The 16,655-nt window shown below is 45.4% G+C and overlaps 1 protein-coding gene across 1 annotated transcript in view; it reads right to left on the bottom strand.

Moving 5' to 3' along the window:
* The window catches only part of LOC119445246 (echinoderm microtubule-associated protein-like CG42247), a 74,720-nt gene extending 62,246 nt beyond the window's left edge, over positions 1–12,474 (bottom strand). Inside the window, exon 1 of the mRNA XM_049664942.1 lies at positions 12,231–12,474. Coding sequence (XP_049520899.1) covers positions 12,231–12,474 — 244 coding nt within the window. The remainder of the gene's footprint in view (positions 1–12,230) is intronic.
* Positions 12,475–16,655: the final 4,181 nt, after the last annotated feature.

The raw sequence follows: 16,655 nt of genomic DNA, 5'->3' as shown, positions 1-16,655 counted from the left end.
GTATCTGCTTCACTGGAGGTCAGTGAACTATCGTGTCTGAGAGAGAGAATAAAAGTAGCGGCAGAAAAAAGTGGTGCTTGCGAAAAAAGAAAGGGGGGGGGGGGGGGCAAATATATAAATAAAAGAACGAAAGGGATGTGTAAAACCAAAGAAAGGTTTAAATATTATAGACAATCGAATAACGACTAAAAAAAGAGAAAAGAGGAAAAACTAAGCAACTCAATGAAAAATAACTAAGTGCTGTTGCCTATGCTTTGAAGTTTAGCATAGCGAATCGATTCTAAAGCTCCCTTTGAAAGGTTCATGCCTATTGGTTGCAATGTCTTGAACTTATGGATGAGGTACGGTTCTCTATATTTTCTGTCTCGCGCAGAACGGAAATTTTACTGTAGTATGTAGAGTTTAAGTTCAAAGTTATTACCTGGTTGGTTGAAATGCTCGGCGACTGCTTTGGGAAGCTTTTTAGCTGTGTCCGCGCGATGTTCGTTTAACCTGATGTTCATTGATTGTCCCGTTTCGCCGATATATTGCTTTTCTTGTATTTTAAATATATTCATGAATCTAGCCCAAGACGTATTGCTTTATTTTACTGCAACCAAACAGTGAGCTATGTGCACTTACCAACACAATTCATCTCGTAACAATTTCAATACCATAACTGAGGCAGCAATAAACACAACAGCTGGATTTGAAACATTAGAACTCACTAAATATCGCGTAAACACGTTTCGATATACCGTATAAAATCATTGCAGTATTGTTTTATGCATGAAAAAAGTTCATCTATGTCTTTAATGCAATGGGCTGGAGCGTCGCGTTTATGCCAATCATCATCATCATCATCACCATCTTATATTTATGTCCACTGCACGACGAAGGCCTGCAGTGGACATAAATATACCAATAAATGTGACCAATCGCCAAGCTAGAAAATGTACTTCAGCATATCGTGTCTTCTGGCCCTAGACGACAATAACAAATTCCCCATTCTGGCTTTGCCTACACAGCTCAAAACGGCATTATATAACGCGTACTTCAAAGCTAGAGCAGAGGCAGTGACACTATCAAACACGCTGCTCGTCTACACAGCGCAGCCGACGTTGCGCGCAGCTCAGCCGGTATACTGTCCGCAGCGACACTTCTGCGTCATGATGCGGAGAAGTGGTGAACTAAGCTCGGTTAGCACACCTACCCATCTAGCCACCGTAACATCATCAACGTGACGTACTCAGCATCGTCTAACGCCGTCACCCGTTACCATCATGACACCTAATAGCCCCGGACAGAAGCTGAAATCGCTATAAATAAATACAGGGTGTTTCAGCGAACACTTTCCGAATTTATTTAAGGTTGCCTGTGGCAGATAGCCCAATTATAGTTCATGAGCTGGTCTACTCGAAGAGGCGGACATAACTTGCACAAGAAATTGAGATGCATAATCGAATAATTAACAAAAATTCACTAATTCAGTTTTTAACTAATTACCTGATAGCCCATATTGCAATTTAGAAATTGTAGCCGTGGAGTTCGCAAGGCGGATCCACTTGAAATTAATTCTCAGGATGACACCAGTTTCGAGATATTAATCCCCGAACATTGCGGGAAAATGCATTGACGTTCTAGTTAAGTTTGTGCTTCAATGCATAAAGCGACGTTTTGTTAAGAATATAACTGGAACGCCAATGCATTTCTCCGCAAAGTTCGGGTATGAATATCTCGAAACTGGTGTCATCCTGAGAATTCATTCCAAGTGGATCCGCCTTGCGAACTCCACGGCTACAATTTATGAATCGCAATATGGGCTATCAGGTAATTAGTTAAAAACTGAATTAGTGAATTTTTGTTAATTATTCGATTATGCATCTCAATTTCTTGTGCAAGTTATGTCCGCCTCTTCGAGTAGACCAGCTCATGAACTATAATTGGGCTATCTGCCACAGGCAACCTTAAATAAATTCGGAAAGTGTTCGCTGAAACACCCTGTATATCTCGCAGTACATTTCTTTCTCCTGAAAAGCGTACTTTGCCACCTTACGAACGGTATTGAGAAAAAGCCACAAGAAAAAATACAGGGGCTGAAGTTTTCGAGGCCCTGAAATACAGGGCCTCGAAGTTTTTCGTCAGTAAGTGTTCGTTCCACGTCATATGCCAGTCGCCTTCGTTACAATAACGCTCGCTAACGCGATTAGGCGAGACATATTGAGGTGAACCTCTGTATCCAGGAAGGACTTAGTGATCAACATGCACGGCATCTTAGGCGCAGACGGTTGTGAGGATCTGGACCAGTTCGACCACGAGAGGTGAAGACGTCCTTACACAGGGATGGCCTCGAGTTCTATCAAAAGATGGGGAAAAGCGTCGCATTGTTCAAATCACATTAGGAGATTTAAATTGACTTCCAGTTGCAGAAGAGGATTGTGCGACATGAAGGGACATTCAGCAACATTACAGGCCACTTTCGTCTCAAATGTGGACCATGGCTTGGACGGCGAGGCGACGCTGAGAAATGGTAGTTTCCCGGCAAGTTGCAGTTGCAGCGTGTCCACCGGCTCATCATCCTGATGGCAAAGGGAACACGCGCTGGTCGGTTGGTGGAGCTCATCAAGGCCGCTTGCTTGTCTTCCATTGTTTGTGATGTGAGGTGTAATGCGATGCCCTTGAAATGAGGCTTGCGCAAAATCACCTATTTCCTGATCAAGCCACCAGGACAAGACCACAGGGCACGCGAGAATTATAGTCCGTGCCTGGGACGAAGGCAGCTTTTGCAGACTAAATGATTTGGCCTTGTGTCGTCACTGATGGCGGAACACGGAGCCATTGTGGGGTTTGTGTGATGGGTGGGTTGCTTCGACAGTGGGCCGGAGGTCTCACTTCCAAGTAATCGTGGCAACGAACATATTCAATGGTGATCTCATGCTCGTCTGCCTTGTTTAGTTGGTGAATTTCCATGCTATTTTCAGCGTGTAATGGGCACGCTTCAGTTCTGCGAGAGCTTATGTGGAATCTGTAACACGCTGAGCGACACGCTTTCTAGCTTTTCCGCTTATCGAGGTAGTTGTGACGTCACGTTGGCCTTCGTTTTTTTCACCATCTTATTTAGACTCCTGCCTCATCTATTGCGTACATGTGTCCCCGAAGTGTTGCTGTACTGAACTGGTCCTGGTGTCTCGGGCGTTAGTGGTATTTCACCCTCTATCATATTGGTAATTACGGCGGCGGATACAAGAGATCTGCAACAATTACGCGTTAATAGCACAATTTTGTGGGACGACACATCACACATTCGTGATTGAACTGGTCACGCTAGCCGTGTTTGGATATCTCGTCCCATTCGGAGCAAATATCTGCGTGCTCGTGGATACAATGCGTTAAATCAAAACAAGAAAAAAATAAAAAAGATACTACACAATCAAGCCGTCACTATGGTTACCGACGCTGTATTCGTACAATTGGGAATCAGAGTCATCTAAATCTGAAAACAAAAGGACTTCGCTTATGTGACTAAGAAATGTGCGGACGCTTATGCTTTATTGTGTTCGACTTGAAATAATGATAGCCAGAGCCTTGATTCAGACACGTGACTCATGACATGGATAATTAATTAGCTGACATGCAATACAAAGATAGTTTTGGTGCGCATGAGCAAACGAAACATTCTTTCACAGTTTCACGCTGAAAATCTCGTTCGTTTGGACGCTTTCTCGCTGGGCTTTCGGACTTTAGCCAGAGAGTTGTGTAAAGTGGAGCGTCTAAATGGGATGATGGTAGGTGAAGTTGACTTGTACAGCTGACGGCATGCATGCTCTTCCCTGCCTAGAAATCAAGGCTGCCCTCACGGAATTCAGGCAAGGAGAGCTAGAGGCATGACACCGCTTTGGTATGTACGGGGACAACTCTCTGTCGATATTTTGCCGAGTATCACGAGTATCCCGACTGACGGGACAGTCTCTTAACACTTGACATACGGAATGTATGACCAGGTCTGGGCCGTCCAGCTAGCCGAGGCAGCCGCTGAGACCCAGGGGATCTCGGCCATCTGCTAGGCGGAGGGAGGCTGCGTCCGCCCTCGTGAATTGCTGGCACCAATAAAAGTTGAATCTCTCTCTCTCTCTCGCTATCTCTCTCTTGTGTGTTTTTACACAGAGCGTACTGTTGTCCTATGCAGAAAAAACTTGTGGGTCCTAACGTATTGTTTTAAGGTCACCAGCGACTGTATACTGCTGTCTGATAAACAAGCTTCAATGTGGTATGTCGTCAATCGTGGAAAGGCGCGTAGCAGGAAAACATTTAAGCTTATAGTAAAGCTCGGGTTGTCGTACTGAATTCATTTGAAGGCATGATGAACTGTCATTCATTCTCTTTGTCTAAGTGCATATTGTACATTTATTGTGTGTTTTATTAGTGGTGGCTATCATAGTTCGCACTTATTATCACGCACCTCTGGTGACATGTGGGGTACGTTGCGATTATTTTCGAATTTCTTCACTTAGAACTATCAGCTATCAACTCATGAAAACCAAACCAATAATCGGACAAGTTGATATGCATTTATGACTGACGCAGCCTAGCACGCAAAAGAGAAAGCACCATGTGCTATAGCCTCAGCTCATTTATTGTTCTCCTGGACATCTTTCTCGATGGTGTCCTGCACCTCTTCTCCGGCAAGCATCGTCTCCTCTTGTTACGAGAACTATACTTCGTGGCCTTTTTCCCAAAACGGGTTCCGCCTCTTTGGATGATGAGCGAACCATCCTGGTCTACAACCTTTACCCGTGGTTCCGATGTCTGCATCATTGAGCGTTTTTCGGTTATAGCCGTTTGGAACTTCTAGAACTATAGTTGTTATGGGCTCACTCTATCCTAGTCGTTTTATTGTCCGATGGTTTCATTCGAAGAAATCCTAGAACGTTTTGCAAGAAGTATATTAAATATGAAAGAAATCGCAGTAGATTTGAACTCTGATTCCACAAAGCGGAAGTCGGAAGTTTTACCTCTCAACCACTCCGCTTTTATTTTTCTTTATACATAAAACTAAAGATCATCTAGAAAGAAAGCAAAGCACTATCAGAATGAACCCAACTCTAAACACATGCATTCAAAACTCAGACGAGGAAATGCAAGTCTCCAATAAAGATATTCAGTTCAACGGTAGTTCTTGAGCTGAATACACACTGCGTCTTTGAATACACATTGCGAACATAAGCAGCAGATTTCCGAAAGAACTACCGAATGTTACGCGGTGTTTTAGCAGGCCTGTCACACATTCTACTGTGCTAAAGGCTTTACAGTCCAATTAACAAAAACATGTCGTACGGTGGGTCACAGGGATTTCTAGAAGGTCGAGAACAAATCGCGTACGTCTTAAAGAAGATACCAAGATCTTCCTTAAGCGTTCCTTGGAGAATGTCACAGAAGAGCTTGGCATCCCTACCGTCTAGGAAAGCGTGATCAATTGTTTCAGCTTGCGGACATAACTAGTAGTTTGTCGACCATGGCATGAAACACTACCTCTTCACCAACCCTGTTTTCCCAGGAAGGGTTGCCGAACCTTAAAGAACTCCTGGAGGAATGACCACCCGGCGGAAACGTATAGTACACCTTGGTTGTCCCATTCCAAGTATGATTCGCGATAAATGGGAGCGGGGAACAATGCCTTCCCCAGTGCAGCAGAAATTTCTTCGCGGAAGGCATTAAAACATAATCAAGACTAAGCCAGGCATTCAGCCGATGTTGCAACCGATAAAAATACTGCACATGGAGAGCGGGTGGGGGGTCACGGCCCTGGCTCCTATGATTGGTTGACGCCATGCTCTGCACCTTAGTTATAAACCAGCACCGAAGTGAAGAAACTCAACTGAATCCAGTGGTAAAATGCGATGGCAAGATAGGAGGTAAAATTCGCCGTAGGTGACCGGAGGACGTCACCTTCACAATGTAAAAAAAAAGTTTTCGTTTCCTTCTCGATAGTATATCTCTCCGCGCGCACCTGCGAACTCCTGCCGATACTGCATAAACCCGTGCAAGTCTTACTGCGCAAAATATTGCGCTTCTGATAATGCTACAGCAGAAAAGAATAATGCGCCTGAAGAGCTATGATTGGCTGACGCTACGTTCTGCAGTTGATCTATAAACCAGGAATTATCTAGCTGAAAGTACTTAAACGAAGCCAGCAGTATGAAGCGAAAGGCACGACAGGAAGATGAGGAAGAAGTAACGTCTCTCCCCACCGGAGAGCGCCACCTCCACAAAAGAAGACTAGGGTCAATATTAATGAAAGCTTTGTTCTTGTAAGCAGATTGCTCGCGTGCATCATCGCTCTAATACACTGATGAAATCCAAGCGAGTCTTGGCCAACCCTCATGAGTGCCACTGCCTTCAAGGTTACGAGCATCGTCCACTGCGAATGTTTGCATCAGCCAATACCATGCGAAACTGTGCACATAATGTCGCTTCACTTGGCGAAACTTTTTCCTCCTCACTTTGGCTCGGCATCATCATTTAAGCCACTAACGTCTTTTAAATATTATTACTCGTCACTGGGAGAATTTAGGTTCTATTGTGGACAGATTCTCTTCGTATATTTTTTTCTTCTCATCTTTTCGACCATTTCCTTTTATTTCATTGCAGAGTAGCCGACCGGCCAGTTATTACGCTTAACTTCTCTGCCTTTCATTTCTTATTTTCTTTCTCCTTTTATTTTCTGGTGGGAGGGAGGATTCCATGGAGATGGTTTTTTGCATTGTAAACTTGGCCATGTAATTTTAGACATATTCCGGTTGTTCCATCCTGCTTGCCTTGCGTTAGTGACATTCCCCTTCACGTTGCTGTCTTCCTCCACCACCATACCAGAATAGCCGCACTTTTTTGTACTTCAAGTTGTCCTGTCGTTCATTTTGATGTAACTGCTAAGAACGCAGGCGTAGCGAATAGCTAGCATACAATACCCGGAAACCACGTCGATATCTGCATTGATGAGTCATACATTTTAGTAACTTTGTCCCTCACTGCTCAGGATGCTATTGTGAACCAATGTTTGAAAACGCAGAATTTTAATTTTGCTAAAGAAAAAATGCAGAGAAAAATATTGGAAGCATTTAAACTGGTATAAGCGGGACAACAGAAATGTGTTTTGAAGACTTGCATCATGTTACGGAAGCCACCAGTATATATTTTCATGACCAGGCTTTGGCTAGGACAATAAAAGAAAGATGCGTTTTGCATAACTTGGGTAGTGCTTTTCTTTTCTTTTAAGTCTTCCACTCACGTCTTGCATGTTTCAGTGCTATAAAAACTGGAACCAGCGAACGGTAATGAATACTTGCAAGTTCGAACTTATCTAGTCCGCGCTCTTTCTCCCCAGTGTCTATCTTCATTTGTTTCTACTTTTTTTTTTATCAGCGCAGTCTCCAAGGAATGTGTCACTTCGGGGTCTTTGCGTAAGTTTTCCTATTGCAGTCTGCGTAATGACTTTTGCTTCAGCCATTCCTGCAGCTTTCTCCGAAAATTCTTTCTAGTGCTCCATCATCGTTTCAGCCCTTTCTTTCGTGTATCATCTGTGAACAGTATCATCTGTGTAAGGTGTTTTCCAACACACTTTTCTGCAAATCACCGTCAGAACATCCATCACCACGTTAAACAGTAGGAGCAGTGGTGGAGCGACACTAATTTCTAAGCTTCCGCTTTCCCCAAGGAAGATATACCAAACTTTTCCTCGTCTCCTTGTAGGTTTTGCTAAGCAGCTGGATGTAAGCTTCACCGTGGCATTCTGTTCTCTAAGCCAGTTTCGTTCCGTTCCTCCCCTTAAGAATGGTGCTCGACGGTAGGACTAAGCAATAATCGAATAACCTCTATCCCAATTAATAGATGATTGCTTTAATTGCGAATAATCTTTATTGAAATCAATCAGTTGAGGATCACATGCACAAAACAAGTCAAGCGTTGGCAAAGACCACGGCCGTACCAGAGCACACTTGCTGAACAACATGGACTGAACTGCAGTATTGCGCCCGTGGGGACAGAAACCAACCATGCGCGCTGCCAGTTCCAGGCGGCAGAAAAATCGAGTCTCTGCTGCTGCGTGGACGTTGTACAAAGGGCCAGCGACGCGCTAATAACATTTTTATTCTCAAAGCACGCTTCTTTCTCCACACTCAATGTAGCCAGATGGCTTCCCACCAGACACGGGACAGCCCGCCTACAAGCTCGGAGGGCTCGCGCGTCTCGTGACGAGATCTGCCAACGAGCCAGCCTCTCTGCAGCCGTAGTTGCACTTATGATTGTGTCCGAGTAAGGTTGTTATGCTTGATATTTTCACTCGCGCAGAGTGTCACTGACGGGATATTAAAGACAATTAACTGTCGATTTGTAGAGCTTTTTTTTTTTTTGTATTCGAACATTACGGACATAAACAACCAGTTTAGACTTCTTTTAGCTCAGGTATAATTAAATCCGCGAATTCGATTATTCGATTTCTTATTCGGTTAAATTAAGGTTTCGATTAATCGGATCAATTCTTTTAATCGGTGCCCTGCACTACCATAGACGATGGCGTCGTCAACTGCCAGGCGTTGCCCAACAACCCACCTGTGGCTTTGGCAGGCCCGTTAGTGTATTATACGTTACACACAATAAACATATTAGTATCATACATTTATCGTTGCGTCATAACTTGACCAAGTCAATAAAGACTATGTCATTCCCGCGCGGTTTCTCTATCGGGCGTGAGTGGACATACCTTGGCGCCATCTACAGGAGAGCTTTCTTTGACGCGTGTTGCTCGCCATCGCGTGACACAGGCTTTGAGCGGTCCTTCGCAGCCGCAATTCGCTGGCCTTCCTTGTGCAACGGGGTCAACAGTTATTGTTTCTAAATTAAATATTATTGGGTTTTACGTGCCAAAACCACGATCCGATTATGAGGCATGCCGTAGTGGAGCACTCCACACTAATTTTGACCACCTGGAACTCTTTAACGTGCACCTAAATCTAGGTACGCGAGCGCTTTTTTTCATTTCGCCCACATCTAAATGCGGCCGCCACCACCGAGATCGAACCGGCGGCCTCGAGCGCGCGTTAACAATCTCCGCAGACGCTTTTCATGTGCTCATGACTAATTTTGCTCTCCTTTCTCAAAAATTCGATCGTGGTAAGATGGTTGATGCTACGCTAAGCGGCAAATATCTCCAACCAGCGACAGTGATGAGGCGCGACAATTAGCGATATGCTGATAGAGGAGAGCCACGATACTCGTAAGGATAACCCGGGAAAATGAGCCAATGCGTAAGCAAATTCGCAATATCCTTAGTGTACATTTAGTCAGCTGCACAGTCGGTGAAAACCTAAGAATTGCAAACAAGCTCCATCCACAAAAGCGCCGTGCTTCACTGCTGAAAGAGAGCCGAGCCCGCTTACAGCTTAATGACTTTCCTCTGCTAATGTAAATGATAGGCTAATTGAAGTATAAACGCTGTTTGGTCCAGGTAAAAATATCGCCATTCGCTGAGCACTGTTGTCAGGATCACCCATAAAATTAGCCCTAGGCATTCATGTATTTATTCGAAAACCAGTGACGCAAAGACAGATCTGTGCGGAAAAGAAACAGCTGTTTTAAACACGGAATAGCGCTTGGCGTCAGTGTAATAGCGAGCGTTATTAGTTGTATATAATTTGAGCACATGTGTAATTGTTGTGGACTCCTGCTGGTTGGGTTTCTTTTTTGGGTGGAGCTTGTTTGTCATTTTAGGTTGTCACCAACTATAGACTTGTAAACTGCTCTATTCGTTTCATAGAACGGGGTTTCAGGACATTTTGGAGAAGTGCAGGCATTTTTCCGACACATAAAAAAAAATATATCAGTTTCCTACCATGCCTATCTCTCATCTTCGTCCCATATCTGTGCCCCTTAATATTAATCATCATCATCATCATCATCATCATCATCATCATCATCATCATCAGCCTATATTTATGTCCACTGCAGGACGAAGGCCTCTCCCTACGATCTCCACTTACTCCTGTCTTGCGCTAGCGTATTCCAACTTGCGCCTGCGAATTTCCTAACCTCATCATCCCACCTGACTTTCTGCCGTCCTCGACTGCGTTTCCCTTCTCTTGGTATCCATTCTGTAACCCTAATGGTCCACCGGTTATCCATCCTACGCATTACATGGCCTGCCCAGCTCCATTTCTTCCGCTTAATGTCAACTAGAATATCGTCTACCCCCGTTTGTTCTCTGATCCACACCGCTCTCTTCCTGTCTCTTAACGTTACTCTCAAGATTTTTCGTTCCATCGCTCTTTGTGCGGTCCCTAACTTGTTCTCGAGCTTCTTTGTTAACCTCCAAGTTTCTGCCCCATATGTTAGCACCGGTAGAATGCAATGATTGTACACTTTTCTTTTCAACGACAGTGGTAAGCTCCCAGTCAGGATTTGGCAATGCCTGCCGTATGCACTCCAACCCAATTTTATTCTTCTGTAAATTTCTTTCTCATGATCAGGGTCCCCTGTGAGTAACTGACCTAGATACACTCCTTTACAGACTCTAGCGGCTGACTGGCGATCCTGAATTCTTGTTCCCTTGCCAGGATATTGAACATTATCTTTGTCTTCTGCATATTCATCTTCAACCCAATTCTTACACTTTCTCGATTAAGGTCCTCAATCATTTGTTGTAATTCGTCTCCATTGTTGCTCAATAGGACAATTTCATCTGCAAACCGAAGGTTGCTGAGATATTCGCCGTCGATCCTCACTCCTAATCTTCCCAGTCTAAGAGCTTGAATACTTCTTTTAAGCATGCAGTGAATAGCATTGGAGAGATTGTGTCTCCTTGCGTGACCCCTTTCTTGATAGGTAACTTTCTACTTTTCTTGTGGAGAACCAAGGTAGCTGTGGAAACCTGTGGAATCTTATTACCGAACTTTTAATGCGAATAAATATCTTGGCATTGTCAGACAAGTTTTCTTTCCGGCTATCTCACTATCCCACCAAAAGCGTGGGCCGATTTCGACAGTAGCGCAATCTAAAAATGAAGGCAGATCCGGAAGGTAGACAGTCTAAACATGTGGGCCGTTCGCGGGGGCCACTGGTTATGTTCTGCTCTTTAATGAACCTCTTTGGCGCCGACTTGGGTCACTGTGTATCATGTGCTACTGGGCATGCGCGGAATTCACGGCGGCGCCGCCAGAAGGCGCAGCGAGCCGAGTGGGAAGCGCAAGCCTGGCTGCACTGCATGCCTTGTACATGACGCACGCAGTTAGGCTATTTGCATACTTGGAAAGTTATCGTATACGAGTTCTGCCCGAATCTTTTCAGTCTTTCGTTAGTTTGCGCTTCCCTACTTCAACCTTGTTTCTTCGTGTACTCTGTCCTTGTGTTCTTACGTTAGTGCAACTATCAGAACTTCATGGCTATACATATGTCTATAGACCACACAGCACAGACCTACGCCTAGACTTTAGCTTAAATCGACTAGTTAAAAATTTCTTGTCTAAAGAAACGTGAAGGTTGTATTAGGTGTTCTAGCTAAAGAATTTATGTAATTCTTAAGATTATAAATGAGGAGCTATCTTTAGGAGACATTGTTCTCACTGGCGCACATCATTAATTGTGCACTAATCCCTTATTAATTCACTGGTTGACTAATATTTACTAACAATTATTTCAATAATTAATACACATGAATTAATAGTCCAAGAACTGTTCTTCTCCACCAAACAGAAAACATGCACCCTTTCAGGAACATTATCAATAGTTTTTAACTTGCAAACTGCTGTCACCAATCAAATTTGTTATCGCTTCAGCGCGGAATTGTTCTTTGACTCGGATATTTTCTGAATTGAGTGGACTTGCCGCGAGGCATATGTACAATACAATTAGCAACAGGCGTCAAATAAATGCGTGCAGCCATGTTTAATGCAGGTACTGCAGCAATGAATTCGCGCTCGTGCGAATGAATCCAACGGGGAAAGTCACTCGGCTCATCCGGCGTTACATTTTCCGTCTTGGGCACAATGTCCTTAGTGCCAGGACACAGCCACAAGAGATGACGATTGTTCATCGTGGACGCAGGTGCCAGGCACTTATTCCAGTGACGTCCGAAAGCGGACGCCACTGGAATTTCGCTGTGCGGCCGTGGCTTCTCGGCAGACTGCATTACGCGACTCCTGCTGCGTAAACCACCCGAGCGGGCCACGCGTGCTCAAGAGCGAAGCCAGTGCTGGGCGACCCACCTTCTAGGCTTGGAGCGCTCTCCGAGCGCGACAGAACTTTGGCACTGTGGACGGAGCGGGCGTCCTCCTCCCCGTCAGGCTCCTCGAGGCTCTGCACGCCGTGCAAGGAACGCGTCCGGCGCCTCACCAGCGGGTCGTCGTCGTCCGGTTCCAGAACGAAGGTGTTCACGTCCCGCAGGTCGTACTTGAGCTGGGAGAAGCTGCGCACCTGCACGTCAGTCCGCCAATGGTTCAGTTCGCTCATTTGTGCGCACCACGTGAAAGCGAAAGGCGGCACTCTTCTCTACCAGAGACGCGCCTCTCTACCACATCGAGCATGCAAGACTAACGGCGAGAGAAACTGCAGCGCCAGGTGTAGCGTTATACGTGATATAGCTAAAGGCCTTAGATATAGCATTAGGTACTGTAATTACTGCACATTTCTGTAAGTACTTTTACTCTGTCGCGGCGCACGTCACGGCGCATTTGTGCAGCTTCGCCTGTTTACCTTCCCCACCGCTGTCTCCCTAAAACCGCGCAGCGGTGTAAGAGTTCCACTTCGCTGTAGCCAAAAGGAGCCAAAGATTGCACTAAAAAACCGCGGCACACGCATTGCGCGCATGCGTGGACAGGTCAGCTGTCGCGGTCAATAAGCTAACGCTTGCAATCACGGAGAGTAATGTTAACTTGCTCTGGAAGGCGTTTTGTATATTTACAAAATACGAGTCTTAAATGTGCGTCGTCTGTTTTGACAGTTTCGCCGACAACGAGGGCATACATTTCAGCTTTCACGACACTGCACAGTTTTCGTTGGAACGCTGTCGCGTTGAAACGCGGGTGCTGCCGCGGCCTCTCGCACGTGGGCGCTGTTGACACATCTCCTGACGTCCTCACAGCATTGTGCAGAGTGCGTCACGGTAAAGAGGAGAGCACCGACCTCCTAGCTTTGCGTTGTACAGGTCGCTCTCCTCAGCACCTTAACGCAGGCGCTAGGGTTCGACGACACCACCGGCGTAGTGTCGATAACCAAAGAGAGGAGGAAAGAGAAAGGCAGGGAGGTCAACCAGAATAACGTCCGGTTGGCTACCCTACACCGAGGGAAAGGGAAAGACGGCAGGGAGAGAGAAGAGGGAAGAACCAAAGAGAAGCCGCGCAAAAGGTTGATGATAACGCGACGATAGCAGTTATGTGTGCACCTGCGGAACGTTATGTGACTGTGTGTGCGCGACGAACGCCATGTGTCTATATAGGGATCTCGCAGTGACTGTGCGTTTCTGTGCATGCCTGCGTTTCTTTTATTGCGATAGCAATTATATGGACACTCAAAAGCAGATTTCTGCCGTCGCCGTCGTCGTCGCCGTCGCCGTGAGGTTCCGTATGACGTCAATGGAGATGAAATCGTCGCCGCGCGCCGAACGCGGTATGTGCGAGTGAAAGGGCGCGAGGGGCGCGCGCTTTCACGGGAAGTGAACGCACGGCGGAGAACAAATGCGCGTTCTCGCCGTGCTCGCCTAAGGGCTGCAGAAGTAGGCGTCTCTTTCCTCCTTTACAATCACCATATATGTAGAGCAAACGCGCCTTCTTCCGACGCGCGAGAGGCCGTGGGGGAGGGGGAGGGAGAGGGAGGGAGAGGGAGGGAAGGGAGGCGACGTTTAGCTGCGGCACCAAGTGCCTATTATTGCGATAGCAATTATATGGACACTCAAAAGCAGATTTCTGCCGTCGGCGTCGCCGTCGCCGTCGCCGTGAGGTTCCGTATGACGTCAATAGAGAGGAAATCGTCGCCGCGCGCCGCCGAACGCTGTATGTGCGAGTGAAAGGGCGCGAGGGACGCGCGCTTTCACGGGGAGTGAACGCACGGCGGAGAACAAACGCGCGTTCTGCGCCGTGCTCCCTTAAGGGCTGCAGAAGTAGGCGTCTCTTTCCTCCTTTACAATCACCTGTATGTAGAGCAAACGCGCCTTCTTCCGACGCGTGAAAGGCCGGGGGGGGGGGGGGGGGGGACTCCATATGGTCTGCGTCTAACTTCATCTGTTTATGCACATATATTGCATCGGCTAGGACGCAGTACAGCCATCCACTGGGTAGAGCCACATCATCATCATCATAACTCATGCTGCGATTGCCCAAGAAGTGTCGCTACAGGAAAGTACCACAAGCACCTTTTTTTTTTTTTTTCACAGCGCCAGAGAGGGTACTATGATAACAAAAAAGAAAGCTGAATGCTCGGCTGTAAACATGACCTCTCTCGCAGGTTAACAAAATGTCATCAATACATCCAATTGATTACGAGATGCACAACACATCACATTAGGTATAATACACAACACAACATGGAACCACCAGTGAGCGCTACAAGCACAATACAAGGCGCGCTGTTGTAACGTATAGCTTTAAAATGCGCACTTTTTTTTTAATTGCTAGTTTTTGACACCCCGCATCAATAAGCACGGCAGAACTTGATGAAAGACAGTGTATCAAAATATTTACGACAAAAAGGTGTCATGCCACGGGAGAAACTCAACATGTGGCCTGTCAGAATTCGCAGTCATCATTTTAATGGCTATAGTGATATGACACCGGTGAGCCGCCGTGTGCTTCCCGTATACCGGGTGTTTTAGCTAACGCTAGCCAATTAACAAATATTTGGGTGCGCTAAAAGAAGAACGCGGCTCTACAATGAAAACCACACAAATTTTTACAACCCGTTTAGTTGCTTATCTTGAAAAGATTATTTAATTAAATTCGCAAGTTTTAAAATTAAGGAACACCATCCAATGAGAAAGTTGTATAACGCTATAGGAAACGTTCCATTCAGTAGTACTTCCAATCTATTGTGCAATAATTTTTACGCACCATAAGAAAACCGGCGAAGCCCTCATGAGGAATATAGGGAGCTTTTTCTGATCTACTTCCTTTTTTTTTTTTTCTTGTTGGTACTTACTTTTTTTTTTCTGTACACGGCATATTTCTGTGTCCTTGGAATGTGCGTGCGTGTTACATGTGGATGCTTGAATTTCTTAACTGTATTTCGCAATATCCGGGTCTAAATTAGGTGCAGAAGCGTTCGCATTTTGGGCTGGTTTGTCCATGACTTGAGCGGGAACAGCGCAGAACAACAAGACGGAAGTGTAGAACGCACTTGAAGTGTGGCGACGCACACTCAACCACGAAGCCACGGCGGATCGATTATTTGTTATGCATTGCAAGTGTAGACAACATTGTCGCCGGCTTGTCCACAACTTTAGATTGTGAAATCAATGAAAGATGATGACTGGGAAAGTGACACCTTTCAGCTATAGCGTTCGTGATAGCGCTAATCAAAATAAATCACCTGAAACTGTCACCGCCCCATCATTTTTCCGGTAGCAGCGCGCTACCTTAAAAGCACTATTCGTTCACACGTGGCACGACTGAGGGCACTACGATCGCGGCGCGCTAGCGAACAGTCACGTGGGTAGGTTTCTTTTCATATTTCGCAAACTTTCCTATGGAGCGAAACACAATGATTGCGTAAAGGGTAAAATTTTATATACTGCTGAATCGGGCCTTTTCTAGAGCACGCTGCAATGTCATTATAGAACATTTTCTCTAAGAGTGTGTTTTTTTCCTCGTCCTTTGCACTCTGTAATGTCATAGAAAATTTGCTCTAAAAGTCCACAAACGCGCATTTATGTAGGACTTGGGGAGTTGATTAATTAATCACGACTAATTATGCAACTAAGGATAATGCAAAATAGCGTGAAAATCTGCTCGATAGAATGGCCGACAACATGCTTATTGTCGTGTCCTCTTATAGGGCACCCAAAAATAAGATGTAAACCTTGGTTAAAGCTGGCTGGAAGATGTCAAACTAAGTCACGGCAAATATGCATCTGTAGCATACCTCTTAATATTTATCAAGAAATTGGCAATGTTACTGATCACAAAGCTAAAACAAATAATACAGGACAGAGACGCAAAATAAATGTATTTGTTGGATTCAGGAGAATTCTCCTCAAGGTCACTGCAAAAAAAATCGTTTTATTGATATACATTTATTGCGACACTGCGCCATGAATCTCACTGTAAGAGATACAGTAAAACCTGGTAATATGCACCATGCACCACGATACAGACGATGAATCGACGCAGTTTCACCCTCATTACTCCTTGAGTGTGAGGAGCAAATGACGCGTCACTTTTAAAACTATTCTACTGTCGTTGTCCGTAGTTTTGCAAGTGTTTTAGTGGTCACCTTATTGCGTGTGTAATCTTCATAAAGTCGTGTTTCGCCTTTCGAAATGTAGTCGCGCTGCAATAACACATAAAGAGACGATGTCACTGCCAATTGGTGCCAGACCGCATTTCGCCATCGCATTAGCGACCTATGTGCATTGTCCACGGTAGAGCCTCAGCTAAATGCTGGAACACTAATCTTACGCGTCGATATAGCGTCAACATCTA

This window comes from Dermacentor silvarum, chromosome 3, assembly GCF_013339745.2.
Source record: "Dermacentor silvarum isolate Dsil-2018 chromosome 3, BIME_Dsil_1.4, whole genome shotgun sequence".
Taxonomy (NCBI): domain Eukaryota; kingdom Metazoa; phylum Arthropoda; class Arachnida; order Ixodida; family Ixodidae; genus Dermacentor; species Dermacentor silvarum.
Note: the sequence above shows the minus strand (reverse complement) of the source record. Positions and strands in the feature narration are given on the sequence as shown.